This window comes from Dromaius novaehollandiae, chromosome 17 (assembly GCF_036370855.1).
Source record: "Dromaius novaehollandiae isolate bDroNov1 chromosome 17, bDroNov1.hap1, whole genome shotgun sequence".
In the NCBI taxonomy this organism is placed as follows: Eukaryota; Metazoa; Chordata; class Aves; order Casuariiformes; family Dromaiidae; genus Dromaius; species Dromaius novaehollandiae.
In genome coordinates this window covers 14,401,693-14,424,431 of record NC_088114.1, presented here as the reverse complement: position 1 = coordinate 14,424,431, position 22,739 = coordinate 14,401,693, and the positions used below count along the sequence as shown (strand labels likewise).

Sequence of the window (22,739 nt, the reverse complement as noted above, 5' to 3'; positions counted from 1 at the left end):
CCAACAAGAAAGAGTTAGAAATAAAAGGCGAACTGCTCAGAGAGGATGAGAGGGCAAGTAAATTGTCTAAAAATGGAAGGAAAGCGAAAAAAAAATACTAGAATACTCCTGCTATGGGGGTCGGAAAGAGCTACAGTCTCTGCAAGAAATGGCAGTTAGAAAGCCAAAAATGCCAAAGTGTTTCTTTCTTATGAACTCCCAGCCGGGCAGATGCGCGCTGCCCTCTCTCCGTGCAATGCTGTTTTTAGGAGCAGCGGGCTGCGGGCGAAAAGCAAACGCATTTCGGTTTCGTAAAGACGCAGCAAGGAGTGATTTTTACAGGGTCTGAGTGTGTTGTGTGTGTGGGGGTGAATTCGTGCGAGGCACTGTTTCTTACTGCTGACATCTCGACCCCACTCCACGCCAGCACCCTTGCGACCCCCCATCCCAGGGTAAAACTGGGATGCAAAAATACCGAGGGCGACCGCCACCCTCCCAAGTTTGCAGGGGGTCTCCAGCCACGCAGCCCCCCAAAGCAGGGGCTTGGCGCTGCCTGCGGCCCCCGGGCAGGGCGGCCGGCCCGGGCTGCCGGGGCCTGATCCTGCGCTCAGCAAGCGGCGAGGAGCTGGGGACAGGCAACGAGCCGGGGGGACGCGTGGGGCGCTTCCACGGCTCAGGACCCCCCCTCCCAGATAGATCCCCCCCCCCCCCCAGCCCTATAGGTAGGTGCCCGAGGTGGCTGCAGGTCTGCCGACCCCGAGAGGCGGCTGCGCACGGAGAGCGGGCCGAGGCCGGCCGCAGCCGCGGTGCTCACCCGCTCATGCGCCCGCACCCGCGCTTCGGGTGCGCACAGCCGCGGAGCTGGACACCCAGCCTAAAACCTGCACAGGAGAATGTAAATATTCACGCCTGTGTTTAATCGATGGGGCATAGCTGGCACGCACTCGCATAAAGGCTGTTGTGCATAACGATTTAATTATCTGCAGATATCCCCACATACATTATTTGTGATGTGTGTGTGTGACTGTGTATATACACCCGCATATAAACAGACATGCATGTTCACACACACCTATACGCCTTTATACTCACGCATGTGTTACATATTCAGTCTGCGTATATAAAATACGCGTAAACGCTTCAGCAAGGAAAAGACATCGTGAGTATATGTATATTTGTAAACTGTGCGTGTGTGTGCACCCGCACTCATATATATGTGCATGCATACTCATACACATTCATATAAATATGTATATATGCACATGTATAGTATCGCCCGTGTTGCGTGGATTTTACCCACACTGGGCTGTGTTTGCCGGCCCAAAATCCGAACGACCAGCAGCGTCCGGCCCGTTTAAGCAGGGCGGTTTGGGGCTCCAGCTAAAGGCGGAAGGCGGATGGTTCCCAGCCCAGGCTCGGAGCAGGCTGGCTGGTCCGGAGCTGGGCAGGGGTGATGGCAGTGCCCCCCGTCCCCGCTGCCTGGGGCCCGGGGAGGTGACAGGGCACAGCTGGGGGGATCCGGCGTGCGGAAGACACTTATTTTTCATTTTGGGATAAGCCTGCAGGGCTTATTCTGCTTAACCAGCGCCAGCACCTCTGGGCAGTAAATGCCAGCCTGGCTCCCCGCAGGCGGAGGGAAAAGGCGTTGCAAAGTGCAGCGAGTCTCCTCGCGCCGTCAGTGGATTTTCCCCGCATCCCGGTTATTTTTGAGCAGGGGCCGAGCCCCCGCGGGGGGCACCAGCCGCCGGGGTTGCTGCCCGTCCTCCCCGACGCCGCTTTCCTCGGGGCTGCGGCTTTTCGGCAGGGCCTGGCGTTCGGAGGAGGGGGCAGGCAGCGCAGCCGGGTTTATCTGCAGTGCTGGGAATGGAGCTGGGAGCAGCCTGGGGAAAAAGGGGTGAAAGCCAGGGAAATGCACACCGGAGAGGCGCCGCGGGGAGGGCAGGCGGCGCCGAGGCCCCTTTCGGCCGGAGCAGGGCTGGGGGTCCCTGGCTGTGCGCACTTACCATCTCGGCAGTGTCCAGATCCTGCAGCAACTTCTCGCTCTTCCTTAGGTGTTGCTCTCGATTTTCTCTCTCCCTCCTCCTCCTCCTCCTCTTCCTCCTCCTCCTCTCTGCTGCTGTTGGAGGAAGCAACGTTTTAGCATCTTTTGCGGGAGCTTTGTGCGGCCGCGCCGCGAGGGCACCGCAAAATCCCTGCAGGTTAAGGGAGCGGGTGGGAGAGGAACGGGAAGCGCGGGGCGAGGCGCCGGGCGCTCCTCTGCAGGCGCTCGCCGGAGCTGGAGGCACTGGGCTTTTTTTTTCCCCTTGTCAATTTGATTTGGCAAATAATCGCCTCGATTTGCTACTTTTTTTTTTTAATCAGAGCAAATAATTGCTTCCCGAAGTACACTTGAATCTGTGCAAATAACCAGGTTATCATTAGCTATATATAGCCCGGCGTGCTAGCTTCCAAGAGGCGCCTGAACATTCATTTGACAAGTTTCCTGTTCACTCTAATAGCATATTAAAAAAAAAATTAAGCTGGATAGTGCCAATACCGCTGGATTAATTGGGCTGATCTTGGTGAACCAGGAGCTTTTCTACTCATTTCCCCCCTTTTTTTATTCCAAGAAAGAGCAAGGCTTTCCTGAAATTTCCAGTGGCTCTACGCCTTCTTGTGTGATACAGATTCACATATAATATACACTCCTTCACGCGCACATATATATACATATATATGCATGCTTTGTGTATCTTAGTGTGTGAATACATGTGCGTATCTATATGTACACACTCATACACGCACATACACACACACATACATATATATAAGCGCGCACACACGAATACAGCCAGCCTCGCAGTATTTTGCATTGCACTGTATGATTTCTTTGCAAAAAAAAGCAGGAATCTCAGTGATAGGGCTGTAAAAGAGGAGAATAATACAAATTAACCTTCCATTACTGCTGCAGTCAACCATGACAGAATAGGCCAGTTGCGTGGTTGGTGACGTCTCCGTGTCCTATAGGAGCAAAGCTCGTGAGATAGCAGCTATCGCCTTGAACTCTATTTTATTGGAGTATGGCTGGTAATAAACAGTAATATTTAATTTGTCTGAGACCACAAATCGGTTTCTAGCTGGAAGGCTCCTTCGCCTTGGCATATACAGTCCTAGAGAGCCTGGACTTGGGGTCCTTCTCCCAGCTTTTTTCTTTCTCCTTATTCACCCCCCCAACCTGCAGACGGAAATAAATTCGATTTATTTGCATCGTTTCCAGCTTGTCTTCAAGGTGTTTGCGAGCTAGTTTGGAGCTGAAGAGGTGAGTGCTTCCTCCGCAGCAGCAGGGCTTCCCGAGGCAGCGGGCAGCAGCCGCGGTTCCCGGGCGCTGGGGCAACTTGGCGACCTCCACTTTTGCCTTTCTTTCTGGCGCGGGGAGGGAAGTTGGCGGTCTGTGCCGCTCAGCCGGGTGCAGCCTTTTTCCTCCGCGCTTCTGCTTGTGGTGGTGGTTGTTATTATTTCGACCTGTGCTTTCGAACCCCCCCCCCCGGGCGAGCCGAGCAGCAGCGGGGCGAGGTCCCCCGAGCGCACGTGCGGGCGCTGCGCGGCAGCGGGCAGCCGCCGCGCTCCTTCCCCCGCGGCCGGGCGCCTGGCTGGGGAAGCCGGGGCAGGACGAGCCCTGCGGGCCGCTGCTTCCCCGCTCCGCGCCCTCCGGGGCTGCAGCGGGCGGCGGGAAGGGCTCGGGCAAGGTGCGCGCTGCGCCGAGGCCGCGGCCCGGGCTGCCCTCCGCCTGCGCGGGGGGAGCGGAGCGCGCTTTGCTCGCTCGTTTGTTTGTGCTTGGAAGGGCTCCGCGTCTCGTTTCCCTCGAAAAATAATGAAATATGGGGCAAGCTTTGTTCTGTTTGTTTAAGCAGCATTCTCTGGCTTCTTCTCCGTGGTTACAAGTGCAGCGATTTTATTGTTATTATTTGCAACCGTTTACTGTTCCCTGCGTCTTCCCGAGTAGCTGCGGCACTGGCGTGCACATGAGGAGGGTTTAGGAGGTGCCAGGCTACACCCCCCCACGCCCCCCCACCCCCCCAAACACACTCACCCGCACGGATGTTTCGCCCAAGTGTTTTCTCCTCACCGCCAACTTTCAGAGGGCTCCGGCGTCACCGCGCCGGGCTCTGCCCTGCCAGGGCGCGCAGCAATAGCCGATTTGCTGAAACTTCCGCGAAAAGCGAAAGAAATGACCGAGAGGCAGAAAAGGGAGAAGGGATGGGGGGGAGGGCAAGAGGGGAGTGGGGGGGAGAGGAGGAGGGTGGGCAGAGGAGATCTAAACCATGCCATTTATTCCAAGTCTTATCAAAAATCCGCCTCGCCAATCTGGTTCTCTTCAGACTGCAGAATGCGACAGGGAGGCTGTTTACCCTGCGCTGACCTATTCAACTTTACCCTCAAAATAATACATTAAAAAGAGAGCGAGAGGCAGAGAAGGAAGATGCAGATAAACCCACATCCCCGCTCCTCGCTGACGGCTTGATTATTTGAATGTAGCAGCGGCTCGGAGCTTTGTATATCTTTGCTCTCGCCGGGGAATGGGGCGAGCGTTCCCGCTGGCTGGCGGCAGAGGTGGCGGCCGGGCTCGGGGCGGGGGGAGAAGCGGCCCGAGGGGCGAGGAAGAGGATGGAGCGGGGCTGGGGCACGGCTGAAGGACCCCGGTCGCTCTGCTGTTGCAGCAGCAGCCCCGAGCACCCGCGCCAGGTCGGCCTTCGCCGCGGCTCGGTCCCACGCCGCCGCGCTGCACCTTTTTGCAGGTTACACCGAGGAGCTGAGTCGCTCTGCACCGGGGACCTCCCCCCCCCCGCCCAAGGCCTCCGGGAGCACCAGCAAGCACAGTCTGGGTTAAACACACCTCCAGGCTGCCTGCGAGCGCTGGGGGGGCCGTGCGTGGTGTGAGGTGGGGGAAGCCAGCGGTTTATTTAAAGGTGGCGTGCGGGAGGGGGGGAATATTCCCAGGCGCTGAATTTTCTCTTTGGTTGGGAGAAATAGATGGAAGAGGGAGGGAGCGGGAAGGAGCGGGGGGGGGGGGAGGGTTGCTGGTGAGTTTGATGATGGTCTTTGTGCCTCGTTCTTGTTTGCCGGCCAGAAAAATACGCTGGAAAAGGAGGTTCGGGGGGGCGGAGGGGGAGGCAGGGCCGTGCGAGGGGGAGTCTCTGCGGAGCAGGATCCCAGCCGGTTGGGCAGCGGGTCGCGGCACTCGGCGAGCGGAGCCGGACGAGCCCACGACAGCGCAGCGCGCTCCGCTCCGCACCGCTCCGCACCGCTCCGCGCAGCCCCGGCGGCAGCGCCCCGCTGCAAACCTGCGCGCAGCAGCGGCTGCTGCCAGCCCGCCCGAAACTTTATTATTATTTTTTTAAGGGAGTGCTGTTTTCTTTTTCCTCTTTCCTCCCCTCTCTCTCCCTCTATCCTTTTTTTTTTCTTTTTTTTTTTTCGGAGGGGGGGAGTAGGAAGAGCGGGGTGGGGAAAACTGTATCTTCCAGATCAGGCTGAGAAGGGGGTGGGGGTGGGGGCTTTATCTTGGTCTCAGGATCCTTTCTAGTGCGTCTGACAACCTGGAAGTGTTTGGAGAGAGCAGGAGAGAGAGAGAGACAGAGAGCGGAGCAGGCAAGCAGGCTTGCATTGGATAGATTTTTTTCTTCCAGGCTGGGTTTTCACATGCTGATCTGCAAATAAATAAATAAAAGGAAATATGCACACGCGAAGCCTGATCCCATTGTAATTTCCAGTGCAAAGGGGGAAAATATACACATACATATATATATGGAGATGCATTGATTGCATGGAATTCAACGAGCAAGGTAACAGCTCTTCCATTGCCATGTATGTCCGTCGGTGTCTGTAGTGTGTGTGCGTGTGTGTGACCGAGGAGAGCGAAAGTGGCTGGCTGCGGTCATTGTTAGACACATATTGTCTCCGCCGAGCAGCGGCAAGGCCTCGGGAGCAGCGGGGGAAGCGGGGCGCCGGGGGCGGCTCTGCGCAGCTCCCCGAGCTCCCGCGGCTCGGCGCGGGGCTGGGGGCCGGGGGCGTGCGGGGCGACCCAGGCACAGGCTGCAACAAAAGCAGAGGGCCTTTTTTTTTTTCTTTTTTTCCCCCCTTGCAATCCCACTTGGTGCTACTTTAGCAGCGCAAGATGCATTTTTCATACAGCCACCGCGGCCTGGTTCTGTCAAGCTCCATTTCTTCTCAGAAGCTCTTTAAAGGGGAAAAAATTAGAAGCCACGGATCGCCAATTGCTCTTAGTTGTTGGGTTATTTTTTTGCCCTCCCCATCCCTTTTTTTTTTTAATCTGCTTAATTATGTCTCGCCCCGCCGAGATGCGGAGCGCGTCTCGGAAGCTCGCTGGAGACAGTCTCCCCTGCGCTGCCATATCTGGGTGCCTCTTTGTTTTAATAAACGTCCCTCTTCCCGCACCCTCCCCCTAACTTTGCCCGCTCAGGGTGAATAATAGATCCGAGCTGCAGGGAAATCGATTAAAAATGGATAGCCAGCACTTCCGAAGCTGTGCGTGTGTGTTTGTGGGGGGGTAAATAAAAACAACAGCCTGGGAAAAGAGGAGGGGGGGGAGAAGAGGAAGCCTCCGGTGGTCTCGGGGTGGCTGCATGTGCGACCCCCGCGCCCGCGGGCTCTGCGCGGCGGCGGCCCCGGCCCTTCCCCGAGCCGCGGGGCCGGAGCGGGCAGCCGGGCCCTCGCTTCCGACGACCTTTAGCTGCGGAGGTGCGGAGCCGGTGTCCCTTCGCTTTTTGTCCTTTTCGATTATATACACGTATCTGTGTATCTTGTCCACCACTCCCAGGGAAGATGGTTTTCTTCCCCCTCCTTTCCGCTCTCGGTTTTTCCTCTGCATTTAAAGGAGAATTGCCTTTTTTTTTTTTTTAAGGAATGGCTTTTAAATGTTGTTGCAAGGATAAGGGAGAACTCATTTCAGAACATTCCCAAGTGCTTAAAAACAATATTGTCTCCATATGTCTGGCCTTTCAAAAATGAATCTCCTTTTAAACATGCAAGAGAGATTTTTTTTTAAAGCTAGTAAAACTCTAAACTGCTTAAGAACAAAAAACCTAACAGATAATTCAATTGTTTTTATCGTATTTTGTTGTTTGGAAACTTTTACTATTCCTGCTAGGCTAAAAAGCTTGTAAAACTGCATTAAAATAGTGTCTTCAAAACTCACTGTTGTTACTTGCATTAGAGGGAAGCCCCACGCTGTATTTTGCAGCTCATTTTCTCGGCTAGTGCAGTTTTACGCTAATGTTATGGCTCAGTTCACTTCAGCCCCAGTGCAAACCACGCTCACCAGCCCGTGCTGCACGTTACCTTGCACAATATCTCGACCGACTGATTTATTTGCACTTTTTTTTGATCGTCTCGTCCATCCAACGCCGCTTTACATGCAACTTCCAGCTGTCTGCGGGGAGGGGGAGAGCAAAAGCTCTCTGGCAGAAATGTCGCATTTCGCGGGGTGCAAGTCGCCAGGGAGAAGTTTAATTTTCTCTGAAAATGAGGTTATATAATCTGCACCACGTGCTTGAAACTGGGAGGTGAAAGTTCCCACCTCCCTCGGAGGAAGGGGGATGTTTTAAGGCACCTCGGCTGCGGCGAGCCCGGTCTCGGCCCGCGGCTCTGGAGGCGGCCGGAGCTGCGGGGAGGCTGCGCCGCCCGCCCTGGACGCGGCGCCCAGCGAAGTCAGTTGTGTGATGAGTTGCTCGGTCCGCGACCAGGCTGCCCCGGCCCAGCACCCCCCGTCCTGCCGGGCAGAGCTCGCTCCCGGCTTCCCGGGAGGGCAGCCGCAATGTGCTGTTTACCTTTTGCAAAAGATGCATTTAATAATACCGCCTGCCCTCCCCCCTCCCCCACACCGAGTCCTATCATCCCTCGCGGGCTGCGATAATAAATAAAAGTCTTTATTTCTCCCTCACCAAAAGTTAAAGGGCCTCGTTCCCTCCCCAGGCAGCTGGAAGTGAGTTGCGGGCGGGGAGGGGGGGGGTGTCGGACAGGCTCCTCAGCGGCCGCGTCCAGCGCGCCTTCCCTCTCCGTGCGTGTGTATCTATATTTTATTAAGCGTCAGCTCTGACTTATGTGTCTCTTATCTCTGCTCTCTCCCCGACGTGCGCCGGCAGCGGGGGATCCGGCGGAGGAAGCTCGGAACATGGCGGAGAGCGAGGAAGGCTTCGGGGTCGCGGCCGCGCCGGCCGACGCGGAGCCCCAGGAGCTGCAGGCGGAAGCCAAGCAGGACCCTGCGCAGCTGGGGGCCGCCAGCAAGGCCCCCACCTCGCCGCAGGCAGCCTTCACCCAGCAGGTAAGGACCTCTTTCTGCCCCCCTCGCTCTGTTTTCCCTCCTCTGGGTTTTTTTTTCCCCCAATATCTGCTCAGCAGCGTCTCCGTTGCTGCTATGGGCAGGGGTGAGTCATCTTAGGCCCCACGGGACTGAAAACTTACCCGTTTATCACAGCCGTAGTCCTGTTCCTGCTTTAATATCGCCCGCGGTGGTGTTCACCCCGGTACACGTTGCATGCGAGTGTATCGGGGTGCGTGGAAACGCCCGCACCCAACATACCGGAGACGGGGGCACGTTTCCACGGCGAGACACGCTCACATGGGCAAACGCAGGCGTCCGCGCGGCTGTGCACGACCGCGCACGCACAACCGCAGTCGCCTATACATATACATACATATATATACATATATATATATTTGCCTCCACCATTATGGACGCCCGCGCGTGTCTGTGTAACATGTAAATGTGTACGCCCGGGCGTACGCATGCACACGCAAACATTTACAAAGCCGCTCGCACGTACAGCCCCACACAGCTCCGCACACGCGGAGCGGCCCGACCGCAGCAACGCGCCGGGGTCACGCGTGGGCACCTCCGCACAGGCCCGGGCACACGGCCCCCACGCGCGCGGCGGGGCCCGGCGGCTCTCCCAGCCCCCCGGGGTGGGTGTCTTCCCCGGTTTCCAGCCGAATAGTCGTTCCCTGGCCCCGCGGTGTTGCGTGTTGTTCGGGGACACGCGTGGGCTCCCACGCCGCAGCCTCCGGCCGCGCCTGGCAGCCGACCCCGCCGCTGCGGTCGCGGCGCTCGGCAGCTCGGAGCAGCCCCGGCAGCGGCGCGGGAGCAGAGCGCGGCTTCTCCACGGCCGCGGAGCGGGGCCCGCGGGGGAGGCCTCCGCGGAGAGCCCCGCTGCTTTCCGCGCAGGTGAATATTCGGGAGGAAAATCCAGCCCGGGTGTCGGGGGCCCCGCGGGTGTCCGTGTCGGGGCGGGGAGGCGCAGCGCGTGTCGGTGCTTTCACGCGCGGCGTGGGCCTGCAGCCGAGCCGGGGCAGCCGCGATGCATTTCGGAGGGGGGTTTAGCTCGGCGTTTGGTCCGGGGCTGCGGGGGGAAACGTGCGTTGCGCTTTGCGGGAGCTGCGCGGGGAGGTTTCGAGGAAGGGAGGCGCTGGCTGCGCTGCTGTCGGGACTGTGTCGCGACAGGGCTCCCCCGGCACCATAATCGCCGAGACGGTCCCGCTAGGAGATCAGCCGCTTCTGGGGTGCGGGCTGGGGGGTTGATAAAATTACCGTACGTGGGCAGCGGCTATCACCTCTGGTAACGCGTGTGCGTGGGACCTATTTGCCCCTGCAGAAGCAGGCGGGTCGGCGGGTGTAAATCATCCATCGGAGGGGTGTAAATCTCCTGCAGCTGCCTCCCGAGCCCAGCTGAGGATCCGGCCCGGGGCAGAGCAGTATTCCTCCCGGCGGCGGGCCGGGCTGGGGACCGTGGGGGCTGGAGCTGGCCCCGGCCCCGGCCCCGGCCCTGGCCCTGCCGGGTGGCCCCTGCCCCTCCGCTCCCAAGGAGCACCGAGGCCCTCGGGATCCTGCATCAGAGCCCCCTCGGCTCGGCATCGGCGGCTGCGGCCTGAAATCCCCTTCGCTACCCGGCGTTGCACAGCCTCGGTGATAGCAGCGCGTTTTCTCCGGGAGTCGCCGGGGCCGCTCGCCCGGCTGCGGCCGGGCTCTGCGGGGAGCTCGGCGCTGATGTTTCGCCTTCCTCCCGCGCAGGGCATGGAGGGGATAAAGGTGTTTCTGCACGAGCGGGAGCTGTGGCTCAAGTTCCACGAAGTGGGGACCGAGATGATCATCACGAAGGCTGGGAGGTAAGAGACGGGCCGGCGCGGAGCCTCCTCTTCCCGGGAGGAAGGCGGCCCACGCGCTCCGCGTCCCCCTTTGTGTCTGTGTCTGGATCCGTCCCCGTTCCTGCGGGTGCTCGTGGGGCGGATTTCACGTGCGTGCGCAGCGCGGTGCGCACTGGTGCCTGGGGACACGCGTGGGGGGCCGCAAGTGCGCGCCCGCTGCCGTGGGGGAGCCGCGGTGTCGCCGCAGCCGCGCACGGGGCGCAAACGCGGGCTCCGTCCCCAGCCCCGCGGCGCAGCTCTGCTCGCGGCCTCCGTGCGCGCTCGCCCGCGGCTCCCTCCGCGGGTGGCTCTGCGCTGCGGAGCGGGGGGAGCCCTCCCTGCGCGGGTACGGTGGGAAGAAACTGTTTCTTCTGGCTTCTTTCTTAACCAGAACGGTTGGATCGTTAATCCCAATTTCAGGCCGCTGGAAGCTTTCCAGGCAAGCGCTGGTCGCGGCCACTTGGCCAAAAGCTGACATTGTCTAGAGCAGTTCGCCGGGCGATTTCGTTATTATCACTTTTAATTAAAGGAGCAGCTCTGTCCTGTTGCAATTTTTTAAAATTTCCCCTCTCTCTAGAGTTGTCTTGCTTATTATGTGCACATTGAGGCGAATATATCCAGAACGCCCACGCTACCCCCATTAAAAGTATATGCGGTCCTAAGCTACTGTTTATATACTGATAATATAGCTCGTTAGACACATAGATAGATGTAGCCCCAAATAAATAGCATGCGTATCTAACTGTGTCCAGACACACTTTTCTATATGTGTGTTTTTGTCTGCGTGGGTGTGTAGAAAAATATACAGGCTTGCAAATCCAGCTTTACCGGGACTGTGTGTAATCGATTCCATGACCGGCTTAGTAAACGTGATCCATAGATATTTATATATGAAGGCACACTCTTTTGAGTGCATTTGAGGCGATTTAACAGGATCCTTAATACCAATGTGTTGGAGGACTGTTAAACAGAAGAGTGTCTAAGTCAGCGAGACCCAGCGAAACAGTCTCTCAAGTCCCATCAGTAAACGCGGGGCAACGCGAGCGAGGCTCTTCTCGTTGCGATTTTTAAATTAAACAACCTACGTGCCGCTACCCAAGGGCTCGTCAGGGGAAAGGGAGAAAAATTTCCACGCACAGAAATAATAACAGCTTTACATTGCAAGGGCACAATAAGCAATGCAGAGCCAAACTTTCATTTTGCTCTGTCATCTGGCATTCGCTGTGGTCTTCCAAAATTTGCCTGAAGAGGGAGGGAAAAAAAATAGAGCTGGTTGTATGAAGTTTTGTAAATAGTTGTGTTTCGCGGCTCGCCTTCCCTTTGAACGCGTCTGCTGCTGAAAAGAGCGATTTTAAAGGAGGGTATTGCATAAAAGGGGACGCGACATAAACAGAAGCGCTGGAGAGGCACTGGGGAAAGCTGCCTGCGCGGAGGGAACCCACGAAGCTCGGCGTCCCGCCGCAAGCCCCGCACCCCGGGAGCCCCGCGGCCGGCGCCGGGTCTGCGCGCTGGCTCCGCTCGGGGAGCGGCGGCGGGAGAAAAGCCGGGTTTAGGGAAAGGGCGTGAAGGGAGACATGAAACACCTTGCAGCAAATCCACACGGATATTGCAGTGGATAGAAACCTCATCCGGACAGCAGTAAAGTAGCCGCTTACAGTGCAGTGTCAATGGGGAAGAGTGCACGCGTTTCGCCAGGCTGGATACGAGGTAGTTTTACTTATTTATGTAATTCCTTATGTTTATTGTTGGAGAGGTCCGAGTTCTTGTTCTTGCTGGTCAGGTGTTTTCGATATAGTTACAGATCATTGCTCAGGTGGGATTTGATTTCTTCCTCAAAATTCTAGAGCTAGCCCCCGTGCTTTGTTCATTACTGGCTGCCCCCCCCCCCCCCCCCATCCCCAGCTTTTTACATCCGAATTAAAAAAAAAAAGAAAAGCCATATCGCAGAGATAAGAGACCAAGCCTTTCAGGAGAGTGCAGTATTTTTAGAGGTGAAGGGTTTTTGTTCATGCGTTTCTTAAGTCAAGGGATACATTTTCATCTGCTTTATTTTTAAATATTTGGAAAGCTCAAACTAAAATAACATCAGTGTTTTAAGTCACTGACTTGCAGTAATGGAAAATATTTCGAAAAGCCTCTGTCTTCTGTGTGTATTTGAGTGTTTCCAAGTATTTGTCAGGTGTGTTTGCTGATGTCTGTACGCGCGTTCATCTGCGCGCACAGATTGGCTGCAACAGCTGGGTGCGTGTATTATTGCCTCTATCTACACACGGAATCGTTGATACGCGTGGAAGGGTTTTGTTTAAAAAATATATTTTAAATATATCTATATTTTTCCCCTTTTTTGGCATATATCCCCTACTGCTCCAGTGGTTTAGGTGCACAGGAATGTTACTTATTCCCAAAAGTTCTCATGACCACACTTGTTGAAACAAGGGAGAATCCAAGTACTGGCGAAATAAATAATAAAACCATATGAACAGATAAGGAGACACACAAGTAAGCAAACAAACTCGCCAGTCCTCTAACTATGATTCTCCCTTGATAAATCGCCTGTTTTGCCTCAGATAGGACCCAGAGCAAGGGAGCGGTACCCCACGGCCACCAACCCAACCCCAAGCAGTCCCAGCGGCACCGCTAAGGGAAAGCGGGGTGTGCGCCGCTGCACTTCTGTTTAATGAGCCCCTCTTCTCCTCCTTGCAGAGACGCACACACGGCCATCTTCGGAAAAAATCTCTGTATTTGTATTTACGTACTTTATATCTTATTTTTTTAATAGGCGTATGTTCCCCAGTTACAAAGTGAAGGTCACTGGACTTAATCCAAAAACGAAGTACATACTGTTGATGGATATTGTACCAGCGGATGACCACAGATACAAATTCGCAGATAATAAATGGTATGCACGCATGGGGGAAAGGCTGGGAGAGGAGCTTTGGACCGGGCTTTCTCGGCTGGCCAAATCTAGGCAAAAAATAGGTTGAAAGCCACTCTTGAATCGGCGGCTCATCCTCTTCCTCGGCTGCGGAGGGAGAGATGTTAGGCGAAGGCAGAGAGGCTTCACCTGAGTATCCCAAGATGGTTCCCGGCTGCCAGGCAGATTCCTCGGGCGAGAAACACACAGAAAGGAAGGAGAAAAATCTATTGTGATTAGCTAACGATAACTATAATCCTGTTTGACGATGAGATTATTGGCTATTGTGGACCCAACAGTTTAATTATATCGCCGGGGAAGAAAAAGTTTAGGGATTGCTGCGCAGTCCTTTCTCTGCTCCTGGCTTGATCGCAGTAATTAGGAGGCGGGAGGAGGGGGTTAAGCGGGGAAACGGCGAGAGCGATCTCCGACGGGAAATGTGCCAAAGATCTCGATGAACTCTGCGAGCAGAGTTGGTGTTTGTAAACGTGGTCTTGTCCCAAAGCGTGACGGGACCAGCAGCACTGCGCTGCCCTGCAGACATAGGGCACGCGGCGACGTGGGGGACTGTGAGTGGAGCAGGACGGGTAGCGCCGGGGCCGGGGACACCCAGCTGGAGGGGGGCGCACGGAGAGGCGGAGGCCGTGGAAGGGCTGGAGGGACCGGGGGGCGGGAGAAGGGGTGCCGGGGGTGCAGCGCTGTGCTGGGGGGGCCGGGCGGCTGCCCGCGGCCAGCTCAGCGCCCGCGTGTCCCTTGCGCAGGTCGGTGACGGGGAAGGCAGAGCCGGCCATGCCCGGCCGCCTCTACGTCCACCCCGACTCCCCCGCCACCGGCGCCCACTGGATGAGGCAGCTGGTTTCCTTCCAGAAACTCAAGCTCACCAACAACCACCTCGACCCCTTCGGACATGTAAGTACCCGGGCGGGAAGGGGCGATGCGCGGCGCTTGCAGCCCCCGGGGGGGCGAGTGGCCGCAGGGAGCCGGCCCTGCACTCGGCGCTGCGTGGGAAGGGGCAGGGGGTTCCCAAACCTCGGGGCTGGGTTGGTTTTGGGGGAGAACCCCAGGAAATCGGGCAAACCCAGCGGGAGCCGCGGGAGCGGCGTGCAGAGGCGCGGGGAGCCGCGCAGCGCCGAGCACCGCGCCCGCGGAGGGCAGCGCGGAGCCCGCAGCGGCCCTGCCTGCCCGGCCCACGCGTGTCCGCGGCCTCTCCCAGGCGCGAGGGAGCCTCGCGCAGTTTCGGGGCTCGCCTCGCACCCACGCGCGGCCTTGTCGCCGGTAGAGCCCCCCCCGCCCTGCCGCCCCCTCGGGACGCGTTTCGCCCCGGACTGCAGCGCTTGCAGCGCCGCCGAGGTCGCGGCAGTGACCCCCCCCCGCGAAAACGTGTTGCCTCTGTGGGGTGGTGTTTTCTTCCCTTCGAGGGTGGGATGAACCTCTTCTCCTGCCCCCTCCCCCCAAAACTGCCCCCCAAAAAGGAAGAACAAACCTTGAAAATGGGCTGTTTCAGAGCAATGCCCGAGAGGTGATTAGAGGAGCCAAACCTGTAGTTTGGAAGCGGGCGAAACGTGCCAGGCTAAATCGGCTGTTTAGCTACCTGGTTTTAACCTCACGGGGAGTCTCACAGCTTTAAAACCTGCTCGCTGCCTCAGTGAATTTGTCTAAGTTCACCAGACAAAATCAATCGGGCATAATTATTCGAGGAAATAAGATCTAAAACCATGTGCATCCCTCAATCAAAAAAAAAAAAACCTCAAATAATTAAAAGATGATAAAATAATGAAATCCCACTAGAGCTTCCTGGACATAAAAAGACCTTTGCAAGACCCATGGGGCCGCGAAAGCTTGTGTGAGCTCTGCAGCCAGAAGCAGCCCTCCTTCGAAGGTCTCCAAAGATGCATGTTTCTCTGAGCGAATACATACATGCGTGTATGTATAACATATATAGTTACTTAAGCGGCTATGCGTATCCAGATCTCCCCTTTCCAAGAGCAGATTTTCCTCCAGTCTCATTTCAACACTTCAGTTTCATTGTTTTCCAAGTTTTATGTTTTTTTCTCCTCCTTTTTCAAGGATAAATCTCGTGCTATTAAATCCCTGCCCACGCGGTCGCTAAGAGCCGATGGGGCTAAGGGGGGACAGCTAGGGCCAGCACCCCCCGGGGCCGCTCGCCCTGCGAGGGGCCAGAGGAGCCCCCCCGCGCACCCCGGGGGCTGAGCACCCTTTCCCAGCCCTCCTTTCCGGCTCGGGGCTTTGGATCTGCCCGCGGGCTTGGGAAAAGCGGTTTGCAGCCTCTGCTTTCCAGGGATCGGGACATTCCCCAGTCCACCAGGAAATGGGAGGGGAAAGCGGAGCCTCCGCCGCAAACTCGGCCGGGGCAACTTTCCCATCCCGAAGCGCTTTTTTGCGGCGGGGGGGAGCAGGGGAGCCTGCTAGGAGCCGGCCTGGGGGAAGGGGCCAGCCGGGCCCCCGCTGGGAGCAGGCGGCTCTCGGGAAAAGGCTCTTTAAACAAACCTAAGGCGCTGTGAGACAATAGGGACTTCAGAGGAGGAACTGCACCAGTAGTCTCTCAATTAGAGTCGCCGTAATGAAATTAAAAGCCATTAGATCGTTCACCGTTGATGTCTACGACTTACCGGGATGTCAAAGCAATTTGCCTAAACCCCCGCGATGGCAGGGGCCTGCGAGCCCCGCCGGCTGCCCGGGCCCGGGAGGGCGCAGCGCCGGCGGGACAGGCTGCGTCTCGCTGTCGCCAAGGTCTAGCAGTCATTATCAGCGCGCAGCGGCCCCCCCGCTCCGGCCACCATCACCGCCACCTTCCCCGGAGATTACCCCGAGCTCGGGACGGAGGAGGGATGGCGTTTTATCTCGAAAAGCAGCGCTTCTCGTCCTCCCCCCCCCCCCCAACCTTTGCGGGTGGCTGGAGGGACAAAATCCCTCTGTCTCCTTCCCCCCCCCCCCCCACCCCTTTTTGCCTGTTTGGCCATTTTGGGGGCCTGAGGTGCCCGGGGGAGCCCTGGAGGGCTAGTGAGCAGCCTGGGGAGGTGGAGGGTCCCCACGGGGGGCAGCCGCGGGGGTGGCGGCGTCTGCGGGGCAGCAGCGCGTCGCGCTGGGCCGCCAGGCAAGGAGCCACCTTTGCTTCGCGGCGACAAAGGCAGGGAGAGCTGCTGCTGGGCCCCCGAGCACTGCCCGGCAAGGGAGGGTCTGCTGCTCTTGGAAACGTGTCCCCCCGCCCCAGCACCTATGACAGCTCTCCTGGGGGAGCCCTAAAGAGGGGGAAGCTTTTTTGCGGGAGCAGCGCTGGGCTCCCGGCCTCTTCCTCCTCCTCCTCCTCCTCCTCCTCCTCGCGTCTCTTCGCCGGGCCGGGATGCGGGGCAGGGGCGCCGCGCTGTGACCCCTCCATTCCCACGGGATGTCCTTTCCTTCCCCCGTCCCCAGATCATCCTGAACTCCATGCACAAATACCAGCCCCGGCTCCACATCGTGAAAGCGGACGAGAACAACGGCTTCGGGTCCAAGAACACCGCCTTTTGCACCCACGTCTTCCCGGAGACTGCCTTCATCGCCGTCACCTCCTACCAAAACCACAAGGTAAGGGGCTGGGCCGGCCTTTGCACCGACAGGTCACGTTTCCTCTCCTCCTCTGCTAGCACAACTTCTTTTGAGGTGCTTGGCACCCCTTTTCCTTTCCTTTCCTTTCCTTTCCTTTCCTTTCCTTTCCTTTCCTTTCTTTTCCTTTCTTTTCCTTTCTTTTCCTTTCTTTTCCTTTCTTTCTTTTCCTTTCTTTTCCTTTCTTTTCCTTTCTTTTCCTTTCTTTTCCTTTCCTTGTCCCCTGGCCACACGCCCTCCCCGTCTCTCGGGTTTTGTCCCGTCCCCTCTGTTATTCCTGGCGACTCAGACAAAGCGCCTAAAGACGGGGCTTAGCGGGAGCCAAGGGGGGGGCGAGTTCAACAGGATGGTTTGCTCGGAGAGGAGACGACCAACCAAGGAAGCTGGCTTTATCGTCCTTCCCCCCACCGGTCAAAGGCTGCTTGTAATCTGGCGGAGGAGAAGGGAGCCCCAGCGCTCCCCTCCGCAGCCGGGGCCCTGATAACCCAGTCTGGCTGCGCCGAGCGCTTTTGTCTGGGCACCGGCTCCTCTCGGCACGTCCTGCGGGAAGCGGGCCGGGAGCCGCGGGGCTGGCGGCGGGAGCTGGAAGGAAGGGCGGCGCTGCGCCTGCAGCCTGTCAGAGCCTGCCCCAGCGAAGCAACGCAGCAACAGCAAAAAGAAAACACCCCCAAAGCGAGGTTTTTTTCCGCGCAGGCGGGGGGTGCAGACACGCGTGGGCTCCCACGCCGCGGGGCGGGCCGGGGGTGGCGGCGCTGCCGGGGCGGGGGGGGCAGCTCGCTGCTGCTCGCCCCCTTTCCACGCGAAGGTACTTAGGGGCTGCACCCGGCGATGGCATTTACCACCCGCCCATCTCCCTGAAGTGGGTTTTCAGACCTTTGGAATTAGATAAATCCCTTCCCTAATCGTTTAGAAATCAGGGCTTTTGATTGTACTTACGGCAGGTAGGATGGCTCTACTGAGCTTCAAAGAGTGAAATCAGGCGCTTAATTTCAAACGGAGAAAGGTCATTTAACACTCCGGATGAATCCTGGATGCTTTCCTGGAGATGTAACTGGGAAGCTCCTAAACCTTCATGAAATGGTTCCGTTTCCCTCGCCCATCAGCTGGCAAGGGAGACCCAGGCAGCAGAGGTAGCCTGGAGAAGAAAGTATTTCACCGTAACTAAGGAGAAAAGAAAATACTTCCCTGCCCTTTAAAATAGGAGCTGTTGGCACGACCAGGACAAGCAAACCGAATCCAAATTGAGTCCTCGCCAAATTATGCCTTAAATTATAACCCCACTGTGGATGCTATAAAATCGAGTTTAACTTCTGCTTGATGGATTTGGAGAAAGAATATAATATTAATAGAACTGAGAGTTAATAAAACAGGACACACTGCTTGCTTTAAATGTATTTCCCTCTGAGAAAACAGACCTGAATTTAACTGTTTTCCTTTGAAGAAAAATGGGGCTATTTTGCAAAGAAAAGAAATCATGCAAATAAAACAAAGGAAAGCAAAACCATGTAAGTACAGTAGTTTGGGAAAACTGCCATATTAGGAGGAGCAGGGATATTTGATTGTAAATCAACAACATCTGGTTGATAAGGAATGACATCTGCGTCTCCATCTCTGTCAAAGCGTACGCACTGACAAATGCACGAATCCCTACGGACACACGCAGGCTCGCATCCCAACAGACACATGCACACGCGCTCAGGCACCACTACATATTTTACACACACCCCTACACATGTTGCACACACTCGCAGCCCTCTGCCCCGATACACACACTCTGTTTTTTTGCATTTGGGGGAACAAATAAAGAGTGGCTGTAACCCCCAGATAAAGACCCAATTGAGAAAGATAGAGCTGTAAAAATAAACCAGGGAATGATCTACCCTAAATGGCATCTCCCTCCAGGGAAGGGAATAAAATTTGTAGCTTGCCCCAGTGCAGTTGAGGAAAAATAACCAGGCTGAGGCTGTGCACAGCCGATGCCGTTCCAGGTGCTGGGTGGGCAGACGGGGTAACCTCGCTCAGCCGAGTCAAGGCGCAAGTGTGGTCTTTTCCACAGGCAGAAACCGAGCTCAGCTTTCACAGCTGAGACGTTGTTTGTGCAAAACATATTTTCATGGCGCAACGCAGAACATATTTCCAGTTGTCATAAATCAGTGCAGTCGCACCAGTCTATGTCTGTCTGTACCTAGCTCCCTGAGCTTGGTCTGTCCGTCCATCCCCACAGCTCTTCGTCCATGTGCTACCTATGCATTCCCATTTACTGCCTTTTTTCTTTCACTTCCACCTATCACCTGTAGAACACCCTTCATGTAAACCCTCCTATCCGCACAATCACACACAGTTTTTATACACCTACATATTTTATACACCCGTATGCATACACACAAACGAGTACATGTGTGCATGTGCTTCAGGTTTCAAGAACCATGTTGTAAGTGAATAAAATTACAGTATTAATTGTATGACTCGCCGTAGCTGAATTTGAGTCTGTGCTTACACAGCTTATAGAAAGACCTGACTGATTTCGGATCAGTCCATTTATTTCAATAGCACAGCTGCAATCCCAATATAGGGTTTGTGCTTATTTCCCCTGATATTTTAGACAGCCTGAAAAGATATTTAAGCACTCTGGGATCTCCCCTTCTCCACCCCTACTCCCCTAAAGGAGGGTTAAGCCACGAAGAAAGCGTCTGTAAAGTTTTCAGTGCAGTTGTCAGCAGCTCAGTGGACCGCCTACCCCCCCTTGTAGTCCCGAGAAAACACCCCAGAAATATTGAGGTGTTAAAATAGGTCACATGCACATTTCATTTCCTTGCCATTTACACAATGGGTGCTTGCAATCAGATTCATTCCCAAATATTACCTTCCCCTGCAGTTAAGTACCATTTTGCTACGGCTTAAATCATTGTGTTACTAGCTTGTATTTATTAGGTACTAGCTCTCTGCTTAGGACCAGGAAATGAACCCTAATAGACAGAAATAATTAAGGTTCTGCCCTCATGAGGGTTCTTTCAAAAGCAAGAATTCACAACAATTATTCTCATTAATTTTTACAACCTACTTTCCCCGTTAGCTAGACTTCAGCTTTATATTGGTTTTCCCCCCTCAGGATATCCGGTTTTATGCTGATTTTTTTCTAAGTTATTTAACAGTCTTGGTAGCCCAAATTCTTTTAAAGGAAACGTTAGTCCTAACCAGAACGCTATATGCACCCAGAAGTGTTACATGCCCGGCAGTGATGAGAGAAGGGCCTAGCTGACCCATTCCTAGATAGCCAGTGTCCATAGAGAAACATGCTTGGGGGGCTTTCCGAATATGTATATTGCCCCCTGCATTCCACCCTCCAAAAGATCCCTGTACTAAGAAAGCACTGTTAAGATGGCCAAGTTAAGACCGCTGACGTTGCGATCTGCCAATGTTTGGAAAAGTGTCCGTGCTGCTTTCCCATCCCTGCAGTGTGGCCTTTGGTTGCACGAGGAACATGTGATTCCTCACTCTGGGTGTTTGGGGAGCAGTGCTCAGCAGAAAAGGCCTTCTGCTTAGAGGCATTGCGCAGGGTTATTTAGGCTTAGCTGCTGCCAGGGGTGGGCAGATCCTTCATCTCAGGAGGTGTTGCTTTGAGAGCTTAGTTCTTGACTTCAGTTGCAGGTAGAGGCATCCGTTGCTTCGGTACGGTCGAGGTCACAAACGTGGTGGCCCGACTGGTGTCCCACAGGAATGGCTCAGGGGCAGAGACTGGACCCGATCCAGTCCTCCAAAGCTGCACTGAACTGCTTTACCCCCCCCCCCCCCCCCCCCGCCCATCCCGTGCGTCATTCTCACCGTGCCTTCCCACCTCTGCAGCAAGAAGCAGCAGCCTTTGCCGCTGGAGGCTGGTTCGTCCCCGAGGCGGGGTGCCCCAAGCACCGAATGAGGCAGGACTGCCTGGGCTGAAGTGGCGCGTGACAGCGCAGCTTCTCTTCATTGCTAGGATTTCTGGCTCTTGCACAGTCCTCGGCTGCTCTGGGACCACAGTACCTGGCAGTACAGTGAGCTCTTCTCTTCTTACCAGCCCTCGACAGAGGCTCTATAGATCTTTGCTGTCAAACATTTAGTCCCTTTCCAGACTTTGGTGGGAAAGTGCTTCCTTCAAGAGGCCTAGTGTCCTTCACAGTGCTGTCTCTGAGCCACTCCTGCCTCCCTTCTCTCCTGTTCTCCTCAGTCTTGTCTCTGTCTCCCTGACAGCCCCGGGATAGGGTGCTCAGCCCGTTCATGGAGTGCCTCGGCCCATGTTGGCCCTAGAGCCCGGCACCCTCCTCAGGCTCTGCCCAGATTCCCTATCTCTTCAGGGGTTTGCTCTGGTCTTGCTCCTTCTAATCTCCTGACCCACCTTCTCCCATTTCTCCCCCCTCTCCCGCCCTCAGCACTGTGTAAGGTCTGTGTCTTCTTGCCCTCAGTCCTTGTCTCCCAGTTCAGCCAACAGCCTCTTCATTGAGCCCCTCTGTCTCACACCAGTAACTCTGACCGGCCGCTGGCTCTCAGTCCCTCCCGTTTCCTTCACTGGCTTCTAGGTTCAGCATCTTCTACCTTCCTGCCAGCAGCCCCCCTTCCCCCGGCCTTTACCTCAGGCTCTTAGTCCCAGCTCCTCCTCCGGCTGGTCTATTTGGCCCGGCTGGTGGAGTCAGCCTCAGCAGGCGCCTTGTCCTCACCTATTGCTTTCCTTCCCACTGCTCTGGTTTGGCTTCCTCCTCCAGGCTGACTCGGTTTCCACTTGGGGTATGCGAGAACTAGAAGAAAAAGGCTCTGTACTTCCAAGTCCAGCCTACCAGTTACTCCCAGAAAAGCTGGCTGCAGCAATGATAGGGAAACTCCTGGCCTATCTCTGTCATGCTGAGCAAGGCCATGGTCACCTGCAGGGCACAGACAACATGTATCCCCGCAGCTCTGCGAGTCCCAGCTGGGCTCACCCAGGTTGGAATCACTGCAACCTCAACATCGCTAAAGAGGGTGACCTTAATCATGCTTTTTCTTTTTTTTTCTTTTTTTCTTTCTTTTTTTCTTCTTCAGGCTTTTAACTTTTCAGAGAGGGGCAGATGGTCACCAGACAAGATTACAGAAACAAAGGCCCCCTCCTTGCAAAAAATGAAGATCCACTTCCAAAATAACTGGCCTTTAAGACAGTTGTGAAAAGGTCTCTTAGAGTGTTTGAGGGGGTCAAAATAGTGTACTTTCCCTTAGCTGTAGTGCTCTAAAAATGTGGGATCAGTTTGGCTGATAGTAAAATAAATAAATAATAAGTGAGCCTGGGGCAGACGCCTGGTGTAGAACATTTCAGCCCTAAAAAAGTTTAGTAAAGTTATAAGCAATTGAAAAAAAAATCTTATTATAGCAAGTGTTTGACAAACATAACATGAAGTGGTAATTTTGATCCTGGACATTATGATATATGTAAGCTTATAGACACACATACCCATATATGTGGGTTCCCAACATGGCTGTGTAAAAACGTAAAGAAAGTGCATTTCCTTGAATGAACTAGATGAAAAACTAAATTTTATCACATTGGGTTTAAAGATGCCTTTGGAAATGTCTCAGCAGAACTGCTTTGTGGTCAGTTAGCCCAGAGAAAGGAGCGCAGAGGAGCTGCGCTGAGATTTCATTGGGAACTGTCGCTTCCCATTAAAGTGAAGATGAACCCATAGGTCAGACAAGAAGTGAAAAGTCTAAGTCTGTAAGGCTTCATTCTGGAAAACTCCCATCTTACAAGGGTCTGCATCAGCTTTAAAAATCAGTGTTCAGAAGCTAACTTTGCCATCAGTTTCTTTCAGTTTCAAAGAAATAAAGCCCTACAGTTTTATTGAATCTATGCTGTATAATTTAGCCCTGGGCATTCTGTCTTAACGACCTTGCAGGACGTGTTTTTTTAATTATTATTATTTTTAATGATGTAATTGTCATTTGACTTTCTGACAGATTTTTCTTCTCCCTCCCTCCCCCCGCAATGAGTTACAGTCAATTAAACTGAGTTTTGCTATGGCAAAGTTGATCCAGAAAAAGGTAAATTCCACCCGTTCGTTTGCTTTTCCATCTC

The 22,739-nt window shown here is 55.2% G+C and overlaps 1 protein-coding gene and 1 long non-coding RNA gene across 3 annotated transcripts in view; one reads left to right on the top strand and one right to left on the bottom strand.

The window, feature by feature from the left end:
• Positions 1-932: 932 nt before the first annotated feature.
• On the bottom strand, positions 933-4,641 carry LOC112994692 (uncharacterized). The gene is made up of 3 exons (XR_003261999.2): positions 4,049-4,641; positions 1,983-2,095; positions 933-1,859 (listed from the first exon to the last, which is right to left on the bottom strand). It is a non-coding gene; the product is annotated as an uncharacterized LOC112994692 (long non-coding RNA).
• Positions 3,065-22,739, top strand: part of TBX5 (T-box transcription factor 5) — a 45,189-nt gene continuing 25,514 nt past the window's right edge. The window contains exons 1-6 of one of the 2 annotated variants that reach the window (XM_026119219.2): positions 3,065-3,277; positions 8,118-8,296; positions 10,040-10,134; positions 12,932-13,051; positions 13,828-13,975; positions 16,499-16,651. In XM_026119219.2, the coding sequence (XP_025975004.1) occupies positions 8,147-8,296; positions 10,040-10,134; positions 12,932-13,051; positions 13,828-13,975; positions 16,499-16,651 (666 nt within the window). In that variant the 5' untranslated portion in view covers positions 3,065-3,277; positions 8,118-8,146. Of the gene's footprint in view, positions 3,278-5,528; positions 5,799-8,117; positions 8,297-10,039; positions 10,135-12,931; positions 13,052-13,827; positions 13,976-16,498; positions 16,652-22,739 lie in introns of those variants that run through there. The other variant, XM_026119218.2, reaches the window with a different exon arrangement.